Source organism: Gracilinanus agilis, chromosome 2 (genome assembly GCF_016433145.1).
Source record: "Gracilinanus agilis isolate LMUSP501 chromosome 2, AgileGrace, whole genome shotgun sequence".
In the NCBI taxonomy this organism is placed as follows: domain Eukaryota; kingdom Metazoa; phylum Chordata; class Mammalia; order Didelphimorphia; family Didelphidae; genus Gracilinanus; species Gracilinanus agilis.
The window spans coordinates 635,289,830-635,304,879 of record NC_058131.1 but is presented as its reverse complement, the minus strand read 5'-3'; the positions used below and the strand labels follow the sequence as shown (position 1 = coordinate 635,304,879).

The window sequence follows — 15,050 nt, the reverse complement described above, 5'->3', positions numbered from 1 at the left end:
TGATATTACACGTAATGTTCCACATCTGTGGACTCACCATTTCCTCAAAGGAGGGAACAGAGGGTTAAGGATATCTTCTCTTTCTTTTCTGGAACCAAGTTTTTTTTTTTTTTTTTTTTTTTTTTGTAATTTTGCACCATTTATTTTCACTTATCTTGTGATTTATGTTCTTTTCATTTATCTCATTGGAATCACTACATATTAGGTGTCATTTTCAGCACAGGCCATATGCCATTTCCTTTAAGGGTGTAAATGAGTTTGGAGCCAGAGGACCAGGTTTTGAATTTCAACTTTGTTATTTATTACCTATGTAACTTTGGAGAAGAAACTTAATCTGTTTCTTCATCTGTAAAATGAAGAGATTGGACCAGCCAATCTCTGGGGGTCTATCTAACACCAAACCCTATGATTTTCCAAAAATCATTTGAGATATGTATCTATTTAGCTCAAAATCTTTGAAATTTAAAAATTTAAAGTGAACCACGTTTGTGTTTACAACTCAAGTATTTACTATTCATTTAACATAAAATTTTCTTTTGAGTCCAGGAAAGGGAAAATTAATAGAGAAATAATAGTAATTGAGATATAGAGCTTACTTAGGGTACTTAGAGGCCATTATTATTAGACCCTTCATTTTATAGATGAGGATAACAAGACCCAGAGAGAGGAAGTCATTTTCCTATTGTTACACTCAGAGTAAGTGGCAGAATTGGGATTTTGAATTTACTGTTTTTGAGTCTGAACTCAATATTCTTTCTGCTGAACTATGCTCAATCAGCTGAAAATTGATTGAAATGCAAATTGATTGAAAATTGAAAATCCAATGTAGGAGTCATAGTTCTTGTGCTTAAGGAATTTGAAATCTATTTGAGGAGATAAGACTTAACACCTATGAAACTACAGCAAACAGTACAAGGTAGCCTATGATAAAGTTTTAAACTGTGTAGGAGTTTAGAGGAATATAAGATTTCCCCTTAATTCTGTTATATATTCACATCTCTTACTTCAAGCATATGCAAGAAAGATCTTTAAAAGCTTCTTTGAAAATTAAAGGGTGACATAATATTCCCATTAAGAGAAAATGTTAGGGATTTCATCTTTGGTACCTTTTTTTTGTCTCTTTCCGCTTTCTCTCATTATCTTCCTCCCCCTTCTACCTTTTTTATTTTTAGAATAATTAATAAAAAGAATGACAGCCTAGCTTGGTGGGTAGAGCACTAGCCTTGGATTCTGAAAGACCTCAGTTCAAGTCCACCTCTGACCCATGATTGTGGGACCCTGGGAAAGACACTTAATATCTCAGTGCCCAGATAAGTCCCAAAGATCCCAAGTTGCTGAGAAGATACAAGATACCAAACTGCATTGTAGAAGTTTTTTCATCAGCAGTTCACATTGAAATCACTGGCTGCTCCAAACTTTCCCTTCACTCCCAACAAACAAATAAACAAAAATCACAAGACCTAGGAAATAAGAATAAGCCTGTAGCTTTAACTAGAAGGCTGCCTTGGTGACCTGAGGATATAAATGAAGAGAAATGAGGAAGGGTAGGGATGGGGGTGGGTGGGAATAAGCTTTTATATATAGTACTTTGTGCCAAGCACTTTGTTAACCACTTTATAAGTATCCTCTCATTTGTTTCTCAAAGCAGTCCTTAGAAGAATTTAGGAAGAATCTGATGTGGGGATTGGGGCGGGGAGGTGGTGGTGGTTAGAATTTTTGAAATGAAGATGATGAAGGACATGGGTTTTTTTTTTCCATTTCTTTTGTATCCTTTTTAAGTATAGTAATCTGTCTTAACTGGATGATTTATGAATTTTAGTGAATTATTAATGAAAAAAGAACACAATATTGGGTCAAGAGATATATTGTAGTGTTTATTGATTACTATTACTCATTTGTTAGATGGGAGAATTTATGTAGCTCTATAAAAATAGCTCATATTTCTGTAATGCTTTAAAATGTGCAAAACACCTTCTTCACAACCATGTGAAAGAGAGAGTGTATTATTACCCCATATAACAGATGAGAAAAAATAAGGCTTATAGAGGCTTATGAATTGCCCTTGGTCACATAGCTAGTAAGTGTTCCAGGCAGGTTTTGAAACAAGTCTTCTAACTTTAAGTTCAGTACTCTTTAGAAATAATTATGATGATTGCTTATAATTATATGCTTCTTTAGAGTACTTAAGTACTTTACGTATGTTTTGCTATTTAATCCTCCCAACAACTCTACAGGTTAGGCAGCATTAGTATTTCTCTCCCCTTATTACATAGAATCCTCAAAAGTTTTGGATTTGTCTAAGGTCTCAAAGCTGGCAAATCATTATCAAGCATTTATTAAGTTCTTCTATGTGCTAGGCACTGTGCTGAGTGCTATGAATGCAAATACAAGCAGAAAGCAAGATATTTGCTGTCTTCAAGGAGCTTACACTCTAAATGGGGAACACAAAAAAAGAAAATTGAATTTTTCACTTGTTTATATAGGTATTGGATGTGGGGGTTTGATATTTAAAAGATTATTCTAAAAATGATTAACATGGAAATAGGTATTGAGTGATAATACATGTATAACCCAGTGGAATTGGTTGTTGGCTCTGGGAGGGGGGAGGGGAAAAAGGGAGGGAAAGTACATGAATCATGTAACCATGGAAAAATACTTAAATAAATAATAAAATAAAAACAAAGGGAAAAAGAGAACATTGAAAGGAGCTGGTGAAACCAGAATTTGAGCCTACGTTGTCTAGTGTCAGCTCTACTGCTCACTATTCTATATGGCTCACCCTTCTTTAAAGGCTAGTATAATGGATAAAGAACTGGACATAAAGTCTAGAAGTGCCAGATTAAAGTGTCACTTGTGACCTATTTTGTCTATGTGACCGCAGACCCTAGCTCCTTTTCAGTGCCCCTGCTGGTCTGTATAAGTAGACAGAGTTTTCTGGGCCAATGAAATTACAATTCTGATTCAAAAAAAAGGAAAAAATGTATATTATTCTTTTCAACACATAATTTAATGGATTGATGGTCTGCAAAGAAAAACAAAAAAACTCCATGTCCAATTTGGATACTTATCAAAATGTGTAGCCATTGAGAATTTACCTAATAGCTGCAGAAATATGGTTTCTGTGATTTTGATACCACTGGAAAATCTTAGTGATTACTGCATGGGACAGTATTGTAACCAGGGCCACTAATTTAGAGTCCCAACACCCTTAATTCTAGTTGAGTCTCTTCCACTTGTCACCTGTAAAGCAATAGGCAATGCCCTTGACCTTTCTGCCCAAACCTCCTTTTCTTCATCTGTAAAATGGAGATATTAGTACCTCTTACCTACTTCATGAAGATATTAGAATCAAAGGAGGCAGTGTATGTGAAAATGCTGTCAATGTTCTGTAAAGAGACACATGAAGGGCAAGTATTTGTTTAATATGGCAACACCTTTACAAAGCAACTACTGTATGCACAGATTGTGTCAATAGAGAATCAGTTCAAATTGTGTGAATTTATCCCATGAATCCTTCCATGCCATGTCATCCTTAACCCCTGTCCTTGATGCTTTAGGTCATACATAGGTTTGGAGATAGAAGGGATCTTGGAGCTCATTTTACCCAATTTTAAAGATGGGAAAACTGAGGCTCATAAAGGTCAATATATATATATTCCCCATGATGATAGCCAGGATACAGACCTAGACCTTTGAGACTTCAGATCCAGTCCTCCTCTCTCCTGCAACAATAACAGCTTATTAGCCACACGTTTCCCCTAAAATTTGACCTACCTGAAGGACCCTGAAGTTTAGAAAAATGTCACCATGTCTTAAGAGAGTAAGAAATACTAACTTCCTCTGATATTACTGGCAAGTATATTTTCCTGAAGGAGGCTCTAAATGACTAGGTTTACAGTGTAACACATGGATCACATCGTGCTGGGTACACAAAACTACTCATTGTACACTGGAGGAAGGTGAATATTGGTTGATTTGACATAACTTGTTGTGCGAGTTTCTACTTCCTGGCTAGTATAATCTAATGGTCTGTCTCTTGGGTTAATGTTTTTTGAACGCAGTTCAAATTTTGAACTTCTTTCTCCAGCCAAGTTGCCGACATCTAGGGATTTTGTATGAATACTGGGGCCACAAATACCTCCTTCGTATTGGTGGAGCAGAAATTTTGCTGGTGAGTGAAGACTAAATTTGGTCTGAAAGTGGTGATATTTTAGCATTAATGGCCTGGTCCAGTGCAGTAATTTTGGGACTTAGGGAGGTTTTCACAAGAGTTAGGAAGGCTAGTAAATATTTAAAGCAATAAGCTGTTAGTCATGTGTTAACATAGAGGAGAAGGCTTCAGATTTGACATTAGATACTTGGGAGCAGGGCCATGGAGAACGAGAGGAAAGGAAAGAGAAATTTGGGGCAAAGAATACTTCTTCATCACAAGGTTGGAGTGAGAGGATCCTCAAGTCCTGGGAAAATCCTAAGACTATCGATGGTCCTGTTAGAAATTGCCTTCACACTTGGCACCTTCAGGTTCTGACCCCTTTAATCATTTCTTATAGATGACGTGATGAGTGAGATACTAGCTTACTGGTTACCCACCTCCTGTCTTTTGCAATAATGTAGCTAGAACTGTGAGTCTTTTAGGAGAGTGTCAGGTACTGGCCAGAGTATTGACCTGGAGTTTGAACATTTCCAGGTACAGAATATATGAACGTTTATATGTCTGTGCATATGTACATATATATTACATACATATGTTTATGTATATATAAAATCTTCAGCTAGGGAGTGTTCATTATTGTGTTATTCACAATAATAAAAGTAACATTTATATGGCACTTTGAATTTTGTGAAGCATTTTAACATATTTTTAACCCATTTGATCCTCACAATGGCCCTGTGAGGTAGTTGCTATTTTTATCTTCATTATACAGATGAGTAAACTGAGCCAGACAGTAGGGAAGTGACTTGCCTAGGATCATACAACTCAGTCTTCCTGATTCCAAGTCCTGGATTCTATCAACTGTACCAGTTAGATGCCCTTGGTGGATAGTTGCTCAAATGACATAAGGAATGGACCGACCTCCCCAATCCCCCCCTTTTTAAGTTTCTTTGCTGAAACAAAAGATAATACCCTATAAACCAAGTTTGTAGTTTCCTCAGGTTTTCAAGAAACAATGGCAAATTATGATTATTGCCACCATTTGCACGCTGCCTTAGTTATTTCAGCTTGATATGAAGAAAAACTTCCCGAAGGATGGAGCTGTTCCAAAGTATTGGGCTGTCATATGAAGTAGAGAGTTCCCCATTACTAGAGGTCTTTGAACAGAGGCTGAATGACTGCTCTTTGGAGATGTAAGGGATTCCTATTCAGAAACATTTTAGGCTATGTATCCTCTCCTATTTTTCCAATTCTGAGATATTATGACTCTGGGATCCTTTAAAGTCTCAGGTTGTATTTTTAAGAACTGAAAAGGAATCTCTTGGCCTGTTGGATTTCTTAACTCCTTTGACTGATTTGATTGCTCTTTGGGAGAGTGATCACTTCACTATTTGTTAAGTTGAAGAATTTTTCATCCCCATGTTTTTGTGTTTCTGTGTTACTGTTGTTTGAGCACAGTGTGTAGTTACAATAACAACTCATGTTTACAAGAATCTTGGTAAGGTAATTAGTACAAATATTATTTTACCTTTTAAAAAAACAGATAGGGAAACGTGGGGTTAGAAATGTGGTGACTTGCCAAAAGTAACACAGCTGGGGAAAATGATGGAGCTGGGATTTGAACTGAGATCCAAGCCTAGTTCTTCTTTTATAACCTGCTGCTCCCTCTCACAAGGATTCTCATTTCAGAGGAACTTCTTGGTTGAAGGAACTGAGAATGCTTAGCATATTGAAGAGAAAGCTCTGGGGGACATGCTAATGGTCATTATTGGATTTGTTCTGTTGGACTCTAGAGAGAAGAACCAGGAGCAATGAGCGGAAGTAACAAAGAGACAAATTTAGGTTTAATGTCAAAGGGAAAAAAATAAATCAAATTTTTCTAAAACTTAGAGCTAGCCCAAAAGTATCATTATATTTTGTGTTGCCTTGAGTGGTTGTAGATCATCTTTCTTCCTCCCCCTTAAAAGTCTTCATGTGTTGTCTGGACAGCCACTTGTCATCAGGTATATTATATTAGGGGCTTTTTCATGTATGGACTAGACCAGATGGTTGCTGAGGGCCCTTCCTTCTGACTCTCCGATACTGTGATTGATATTTGGATTTCGATTTTATGTTAAGTCACATGTTATCAAGGGGGAACTTTTTAGACTTTGAAAGATTTTTGAGTAGAAACTGTGTAACTACAGCTGGAATCTCTTTTCATCCTATGTCACCTCGAATAGTATGAAGCAGCAGAATGTTTGCTTTTTTTTTTAACCCTTGCTTTCTTCTGATTCTAAGGTAGAAGAGTGACAAGAGCTAGGCAATGGGAATTAAGTGACTTGCCCAGGGTCATACAACTTGGAAATATCTAAATCTGGATTTGAACCCAGGACTTCTTATCTCTGTGTCTGGCTCTCTATCCACTGAGCCACCTAGCTGTCTCCAGAATGTTTGCTTTTAAGATTCTTAATTCTTATTAATAATGACATATCTATATAACATATTAATAATAATCAATATAATGATGTGTTAATAATACTATATTAATAATCGATCATTAAGTATTAATAATAATATCAAATCAGTTAATAAGTCAGCCATTTGTTAAATGCCTACTGGGTGCCAGGCTTTATGTTAGGTGCTGGGGAGACAAAGACAAAGGGACTCTTTGAATTTCCATGTTCTTATTCCAAGACCAAGAATCTGTTTTACCAGTTGAGGGCTGCCAGTGTGCTTTGCATTTCTAAATGGCCTGACATTGCCAAAAACTTGCTTTATTCCATTCCAGGTGACTCTCTCTATTTATGGAACATCAATGAATGCTTGTAAATTATTTCAGAAAATTTTTGGCATAGAAAAAATTGTGAAGATGCATTATTTCTCTATTATTATGAAAATGAAATACTCATCTGTGAAAAAGTCCTTTGCCACCCAACCAGAAGAGGTAATATCAGGGATACAACAGGGAAGATTAAAATTACAAACAGAAATAAGCAGAATCAACTACTCCTTGCTATATTTTTGAAGGCCCTACATTTAGCTTGACATCCAACATATAAATATTCCTGGTTCTTTCATTAAGACATTGGGTATTTCTAGATATTTATTCTCCTTACTCAGGGTGGCTGCATGTCTGGTGTAACTCATCCATCTAAGGGGCCAGGAGTACATGGAGAAAAGTCCCAGAAATTTGTGCTGATCTTGTCCAGAATGCTTAAAAGCCCCCCATGGGAACCTGAAACCGTTGCCAGCAGGTAGATACCTCCTTCTATAGTCAACTAGGTTTTATAGCAGCAAAACACACACCTCCAGCCTCATGTGTATTTGGGGCATGGTGGCATTTTCTCTTCTGTCTGAAGAATCTGAACTGGGAATTGTTGTACTTGCTTTTTTTGATGGGAGAACAGGCAAATTAAAGAGGGTTGAGTTTGGTGCACGACTATTTTGTTATGTAATGGATTACAATATGACATACCTATCTCCACCTGAAGAAGTGATGCATTTCTTGGCTGTAACTTTTAGGAGTATAAAACATGCCCTCCTGGGGAAAGTGCTGGAATGAGCTTCATTTTGGAATGTAATGTCGTTTTCACGTTGGCAAAAAAAAAAATTTTTTTAACAGTTTAAATCTGTAGTCCGTTCTCTGTGAAACGATTGGACAGGACAATACTTTGGTTCCCCATCTGTTCTCTGTTTGCTTTTGGGCACTATTTCAAAAACCACATTGGAAAAGTTTATGGGCAAACATTATAAAAAGTGACAGTCTGAAGTGCTGCTATACTCTAGTTTGGCAACACAGTGTTACCTGAAATAGCTTACTGTTTCCAAATTCTTTTTAGCTGTTTCAATTGTCTCAAGACATTCTCTTGATAATGTTAGTGAAGAATTCACTTCATATATATATATATGAAACCATGGCTTTTCTCTGCCATACTTAGGAATAAAGGGTAGAATGGTATTGAGTGGTTGTCTATTTGTTTGCTTATGCAGGGGTTTATTTGCCCATCTTATTGCTGATGTGAAAGCATAACAGGGTAGAAATGGGTAATAAAATGGGCCCCCAAGTTGTAATCAGAACACCTGGGTTTTCATCTCAATTCTATCATTGACTCTACTGTGTGACCTTGGGGAAATTACTGAACCTCATTGAGCCTTAGTTCCCTCATCTATTAGGAACCAGCAATTTCTGACATTGTTTCCATTGTTGGACATTCTATTCTGTAATGAAGAAATGGGACATATTTTGGAGGGAAAGGAGAAAGAATGCTTTATGTGTAGATTGGAGGGTATTGTCACTTATGACAAAAGTCAGAATCTTGGACTTATTTTTATTTTCTTATTTCTTAAAACAAAAATACTATGCACATCACTAATACTTCTTGATTCTGTTTTTTAAAAAGATAGCTGGAAGTTTTAGCTGTTGGTGCTGTTATAATTCCATAGAATGAAATCTTGTGACATCAAGATAGAGCTCTTGAATCGGTTAGAAAAAAATATGTTACCTGTCCCTGTAGAGTCAGAATTTTACTTTATTTACTGCAATTTCAGGTAACATTGAAAAAGAATGTCAAATACTGAAGTGTTTGTTCCAACTCTCTTGGTTTTTGAATTTTTATTTCTATTTTGTGCAGACATATTTTCCATCTGTGGGAGGCTTCTGAAATAACATTTGGTACATAATATAACACCTGTCTCATGTATCAATCCACCCATTATGTGTTGGCATGAATAAATGAGGGAGGCATTGTTAGACTGTAAGATCCTGGTAGACTTTTTCTACTTTTGAAAGGTTAAAAGTATACTATAGCAGCAGAAAAAAATAAATCCAGGAAATGTTAATATTACTATAAAAGGTATTGTTTAAGTTTCACAGGGAACACTTTGCCCTCTGTAAGCTGTCATATTTTACAAAGAGAAAGCCTGAAGCTTGGTGGACTCAGAAGCTATGGTCTGGCCTAGTTTATGTCAGAGAAACATGTTCTGAGCCAGGAAAGAAACTTTTAGGTATCGCAGAGTCCATGTTAATTTTCTCAGGGAAATGGGAACTCTGTCAGTCTCTAAAGTAAATGATGAGAGGCTATGATAGTGATGATATCAGAAAAGGCTTGAAGGTCCAAATTATTTCAGGGAATATGGACTAAGATCCTTGAAGGCACTTAAGTATTTAAGAGAAATAGAGGAATGATGAACCCCAGGAAAAAACTGTCTCAAGGGGAGGAGTAGTGCTGGGAACCTCTCTTTCAGAAAGCCAGATGTTTAGATTCCACCCCAGTCTCTCCTGGTGCAGGCTTGGCAGCCTTACTAGAGAAGTCTTTGTTGTACTTTCTCTGTGCTCTAACGGGGAGGCAGCTTGTGGTGATGGACCGCTGAGTGGCATCTGGGACAGTTGTCATTGGTACTCTGACCAGCCCCTAAAATAAGCATCTCTTTTCCCTTTTTCTTCTCTTATCTCATCTCCATTTTCCTTTCTTCTTATCTTTGTCTACTCTATTTTTCCTTGCCCCCTATCCACTTTTCTTTTTTCTATTTCTTTCCTCTCCACCTGTACTATAAATCCTGCTGTTGACTCTCAGTGTTATTGATAGCATTGTTAGGGATACCGAGGGCCAGTGAGGTTGTAGACCTCAAATGAAAACATTTCTTGGAGTTCTTTATATGGTGTGGTGAATGGCTTTAAATATTTATTAATAGGATTTTCCTTTCATGGGCTTCGAAGTCATGAGGTATTGATTTGGAGGAAGTTATTTTATTATCTTGGAGATACTTTATAGTTTAATATTATATACAGAAGGAGAATTATGGCTTTGACCTTTGGATTGGATCAATTTGACTTATGTAGTATATTAAATAAACCTTCAAAGATTAGATAATTTTAATCATCTGTACATTATAAAGTTATATAAAAACTTAATTTTTGTGACTGAAAAGTCAGACTGGTCACCTAGGTAGTTCTAATCAATAAATAAACATTTATTAAGCACCTACTTTGTACTACACAATCAGGCTAGTGGCTTGGGTACTTGTAATTAGTCAGTAAACACTTATTAAACGTCTATTTTATCCTTTCTATTCTTGATAAAATATCGAGGACAGACAGTTTCATCTTTGTCTTCATATTACTAGTACTCAGCCTGGTACCTGGTACTTAGAAATTGCTTGTTGATTGACTGGTAATTCTAATTGTTATGTGAAAGAAACAAAGGATTTTCAGTCATGTGCCCTCCAGAGGGGAGAGTTTAGGGCCCTTTTTTGGTGATATAGCCCTTCTGTCTTCTCATATATGGCATTATCAGTTTCTATAAATCTTCATGGTAGGGATACTGAGTTTTGAACAAGAGTTAACTTCATTAAAGATGGACTAAGCCTTCATCAATAGTTCCTATCTTTTGAGAACAAAGCTCATTCTTTGTCATAATTGGGCATTCTTTGATTTTTAAAAAAATTCTTAGGAACGAGGCCTTTCCTTCCTTGGGTGTCCAGAGAAGATTTTGTGGTTCTTTTTCCTATTTCTATAAATGATTTTTTTTTGCAGTTGATATTATTTAGGTGTTTCTTTTAATTATTGTTGTTACTCCTTGCAGCAATGTAGATTGTAACTCCTCTATGACTTATTAGAAAGTCTTCAGGAATTGCTGTGAATTTAAAAATCACTACCCTCTCTGAACTCACTTCAACTGGAAGGACCTCAGATGACAGCCATACAGATCTTCGTTGGTATCTTGTTCAAAGTCTTTCTGGTTTGGCAAGACCTGTCAGAACTTGTACTCATTTGTCCTGTATCACAGTGAAGAATCAAGAGTATGGCTTGAGTGGAGGTGTCTCTATCCTCATTACATAATTATGGAATGATTTCTGCTTTCATAAGAACAAGTTTCACAGAATTCTTGATGATAGTTCTTGGGCTTTTTGGTTGTCAGAATCAGAGCTATGTCCATTAAGAGGCTTATAGAACCTGAGACCAAATTTACACATCTGTATTGATCCTCAGCCTTTTTTTCTTAGCACTTGCCACCTTGCTTTTCTCCCAATAGAACTTCTTGAGTCTGCCTTACTTTACTGGTTTTGATTCTAGTATAGCCTGTTTTCACACCTGCCTTAAGATTCTCTCCCTACCTAGAGGAAAGAGGTAGAGATTTCTAGAATTTCTGAGCTTTAATCCAGTCAAGGATCTTGGAATATAGTTTCATTTCCATCACAGCTTATTAAATCTTGTTTGCTAAACATGCCCATTGAATCTCATAGTCATAAGTTTCCATCTGTAGATTCCACTTTTTTCCAACTTCTAGGTCTGTAGGAAAAAGATTAAAGAATCAATCCATAAAGACTGGATCTGGGAAGGCTTGAAGTATATTAAGAAGGTGACATATCAAAGAAACGGTGGCCTAGGCAACAGAGAAACAAATATATGGAAATCTTCAAAATTCAATCCTAATAATGCTTAGTACATAGTAGGCCCTTAATAAATGTTTATGGAATTGAATCAAATTTTAAAAAATGGAATTAAGACCCTCTATAATATGATCTTGGAGCAATGAGGTGGTGCAGTGGATAGAGAGTGGAATCAGGAAAATCCATTTTCCTGAGTTCAAATCCAATCTCAGATACTTACTAGCTGTGTGACCCTGAGCAAGTCGCTTAACCCTGTTTGCCTCAGTTCTTCATCTATATAATGAGTTGGAAGAGAAAAACGGCAAACCACTCCAGTATTTTTGCCAAGAAAATCCCAAAATTGGGTCACAGAGTCAGATACCACTGAAAATGACAGAACAACATTAACAACAGCAATGTGATCTTAGGGGAAACTGGGGAGAAACTCTAAAAGGGCAGGAAGAGAAGGGTACCATAACGGATGTTCAGGAGGAGGACAAAGACAGACTTCAGTTATTACAGAGCCCAGAAAAGGAGAAGGACACTAGCCTTTTTCTTACAGCTGCACCCTTCAGTACCATGATCTCAGAAGGGACTTAGAGCTCAAACTATTAATATTAGTATTCTAGTTCAGCTATATTATGGGTTATGAGATAATGGAACACTAATTCTTTATCTGTTATTTCCCAGCAATCTTATGGAGTATACATTTAAAAACAAATTGGAGACTGTCTAGATGAATACACCATCCAGAACCTCAAGTTCTATTTGACATAGGAGATGAATCCTATGTTGCTGTGTCTCTCTTTTAGCTGCATTTTTTATCTCCCCAACTTGGTATAACCCCCTTTGAAGACCTGTGTTCTCATAGAATCAGGAGCAAGAAGAGGACCTTTGAGGTCACTGGCTCCAACCATCTTATTTTAGAAATGAGGCAATTATGAACCAGAGAGTTTGTTCAAGGAGCTGAGCCAAGAACAGACTGAGAGTCCTTGATTTCAAATCTAGAGGTATTCTCACTGTACCACATATACATTATGCATCTCCCTAACCTAACACAGTGTATGCACATATGGCAAGAGTTCAGCATGCACATGATGGTGGTGGTGGTGATTTATAAAAAGAGACATGCATGAACCAGCTGGATTCCTTTAGGAATGAAACCGACTCCATGATGAGAATGTATTTGAATCTTTTGGAAATGTGTTGTGCTTTCATTGAGGATTTGGAAACAGCAATTGCTTTGTGATGCCTGCACAAATTTGCATCCATTCTTAAAACAGTGATTGTTATTTTTCCCCGTCATGGGAGATGTGGTACAATTCACGATCTTCTTACTATGCATTTGTCAAAGCACACTGCAAAAAATATACTTTCCCATTGCTTTTTTCCCCAGGTTAGATTCATCACTGGTGATAAGATTGTAGATTTAGAGCTAGAAGAGATATGAGTCTGTTTAGCCCTTTAAATTTGGAAATGAGAAAACTGCGGTTAGAGAAATTAAATGACTTTCTCTAGGTCATACAGGCTATAATCATCATAATAATAGCTAGCACATATAGCGCTTTAAGGTTTGGAAGGTGCTCTACAAATATTATCTCATTTTCTCCTTATGAAATCCCTGGGAGCTATTATTATCCCTTTTTTACAGAGGAGGAAACCAAGGCAAATGAAGGGTAAGTGATTTGCCCAGAGTCACATAGCTTATAAGTGTGAGGCTGGATTTGAACTCTGGTCATCCTGACTCCAGTCTCAGCATGCTCTCTACTTGCCACCTGTTTGGTAGTCACAATTTAAATTCAGACCTTCTGATTTCCAGTCTGCTTCTCAGCCAATACATGCAAGAATTCCAGTTTGTAGAATTGGAAGTTCTTAGAGATAACTTCCAATAACCTTTTCCCAGGTACCACTTAATGTAGGTGACCTTTGGATTATATACCAAAAGCAATTTTCATCCAGTTTCTCCTTACTAACATTTTTAAAAAAAGGTTAGACCATGCCATGAGGGAACTGTAGCCAGAGCTGCTTCTGCTGGGTTCTTTCTTTGGGCTCACACTTTAAATATGAAACCTTATGCGATGGACTATTTTCTAACTCTGCCTCCTGTGGGACGCTGGGAGAGGAGGCTGATGGACAGCCAGCAGGAATTTACAAGACAATAATCACAACTCTTGGGATGAAATTGGCCTCCACTGACCTTTGTTGGAAATTCTCTCCTTTCCCTCCTCCTTCTTTCTGTCTCCTTTCTTCCACTTTCGCAGAGCCACCAACCAAATACCAAATCTCTCAGCCAGATGTATATGCTGTCCTGCCAGGAGAGCCCCTTGAATTGCGCTGCTTGTTGAAAGATGCCATCATGATCAGTTGGACTAAGGATGGGGTACAATTGGGGCCCAACAATAGGACAGTTCTTTTTGGGGAATACTTGCAGATTAAAGGCACCATTCCCAGAGATTCCGGCCTCTATGCTTGCACTGCTGCTAGGACTGTAGACAGTGAAACCTTGTACTTCATGGTCAATGTTACAGGTGAGTGAGTTGACCCTGAATGATGCTTTCAAAACACACACATATAAAATCAAGTTTGCTGTAAAATTTTAATTTAGAAGTTAATTTAAAAATTTACAAGTCAGATCTCAGTCAGGTCTTTGGTGATTGGAAGCCTTGGCTTTATAGATCTTTGTTAATCCTTCTCTGAAGCACTCTAAGTGTGATAAACACAGTATCTTCACCATAGTAGGTGTCTCTTCATTGTTTGGTGGATTGAATAGAATTGGAGAGGTCGACATTAAAAAACAACAACAAGAAGAATTTTTAAAATATAAAAATCATTAGTAGCACAAACATTTCCATACACAAAGAAGGCTAGATAATGGGAATTATTTATGAAACATCTAAGCCTCTCCAGCTTTTTCCAAAGAGAAAATTCTTTAAAAATTGTAAGGCTTATATACACGAAATAAAAATTTCCTCAAGACTATCCACTTCCATATGAGTGTCATTATATTATATATAAATATATGTGTGTATAGGTATATGTCTCTATGTATGTGTGTATATATATATATCCATATATACTCTATCGTGTTTGCCTATACACATGTACTTACACATGCAAATATAACTATGTATACATAAAATAGAGACATATAAATATATACATATTTCCTCAAGACCATTCACTTTCATATGAATGCCACTATAGATGCTTGCTTCTATATATGTATCACACATATACACATGTTTATAAACAAAGAAAAGTATATATACACATATATACTCATATATGATCTATAGACATGCAATCCACACAGGCTATCTACACACACGTGTTATACATATATGACACAATACATATATACATACAGACATCAATACAAGCACAGACATATCTATATACACACATCTCTCCCTTTATATAGACATATTAAACACTCATACCTATACACACATTTTTAATGACTTTCATATGGAAGTGAACAGTCTTTAGAAAATATGTGTGTGCTTATAGTTGTATTCACATATGTATATATCATATATAGGTGACA

The 15,050-nt window shown here is 36.6% G+C and overlaps 1 protein-coding gene across 1 annotated transcript in view; it reads left to right on the top strand.

The window, feature by feature from the left end:
* The window catches only part of FGFR2 (fibroblast growth factor receptor 2), a 115,977-nt gene that overhangs the window by 16,099 nt on the left and 84,828 nt on the right, over positions 1-15,050 (top strand). The window contains exon 2 of the mRNA XM_044660192.1: positions 13,765-14,031. Within this exon, the coding sequence (XP_044516127.1) occupies positions 13,765-14,031 (267 nt within the window). The remainder of the gene's footprint in view (positions 1-13,764; positions 14,032-15,050) is intronic.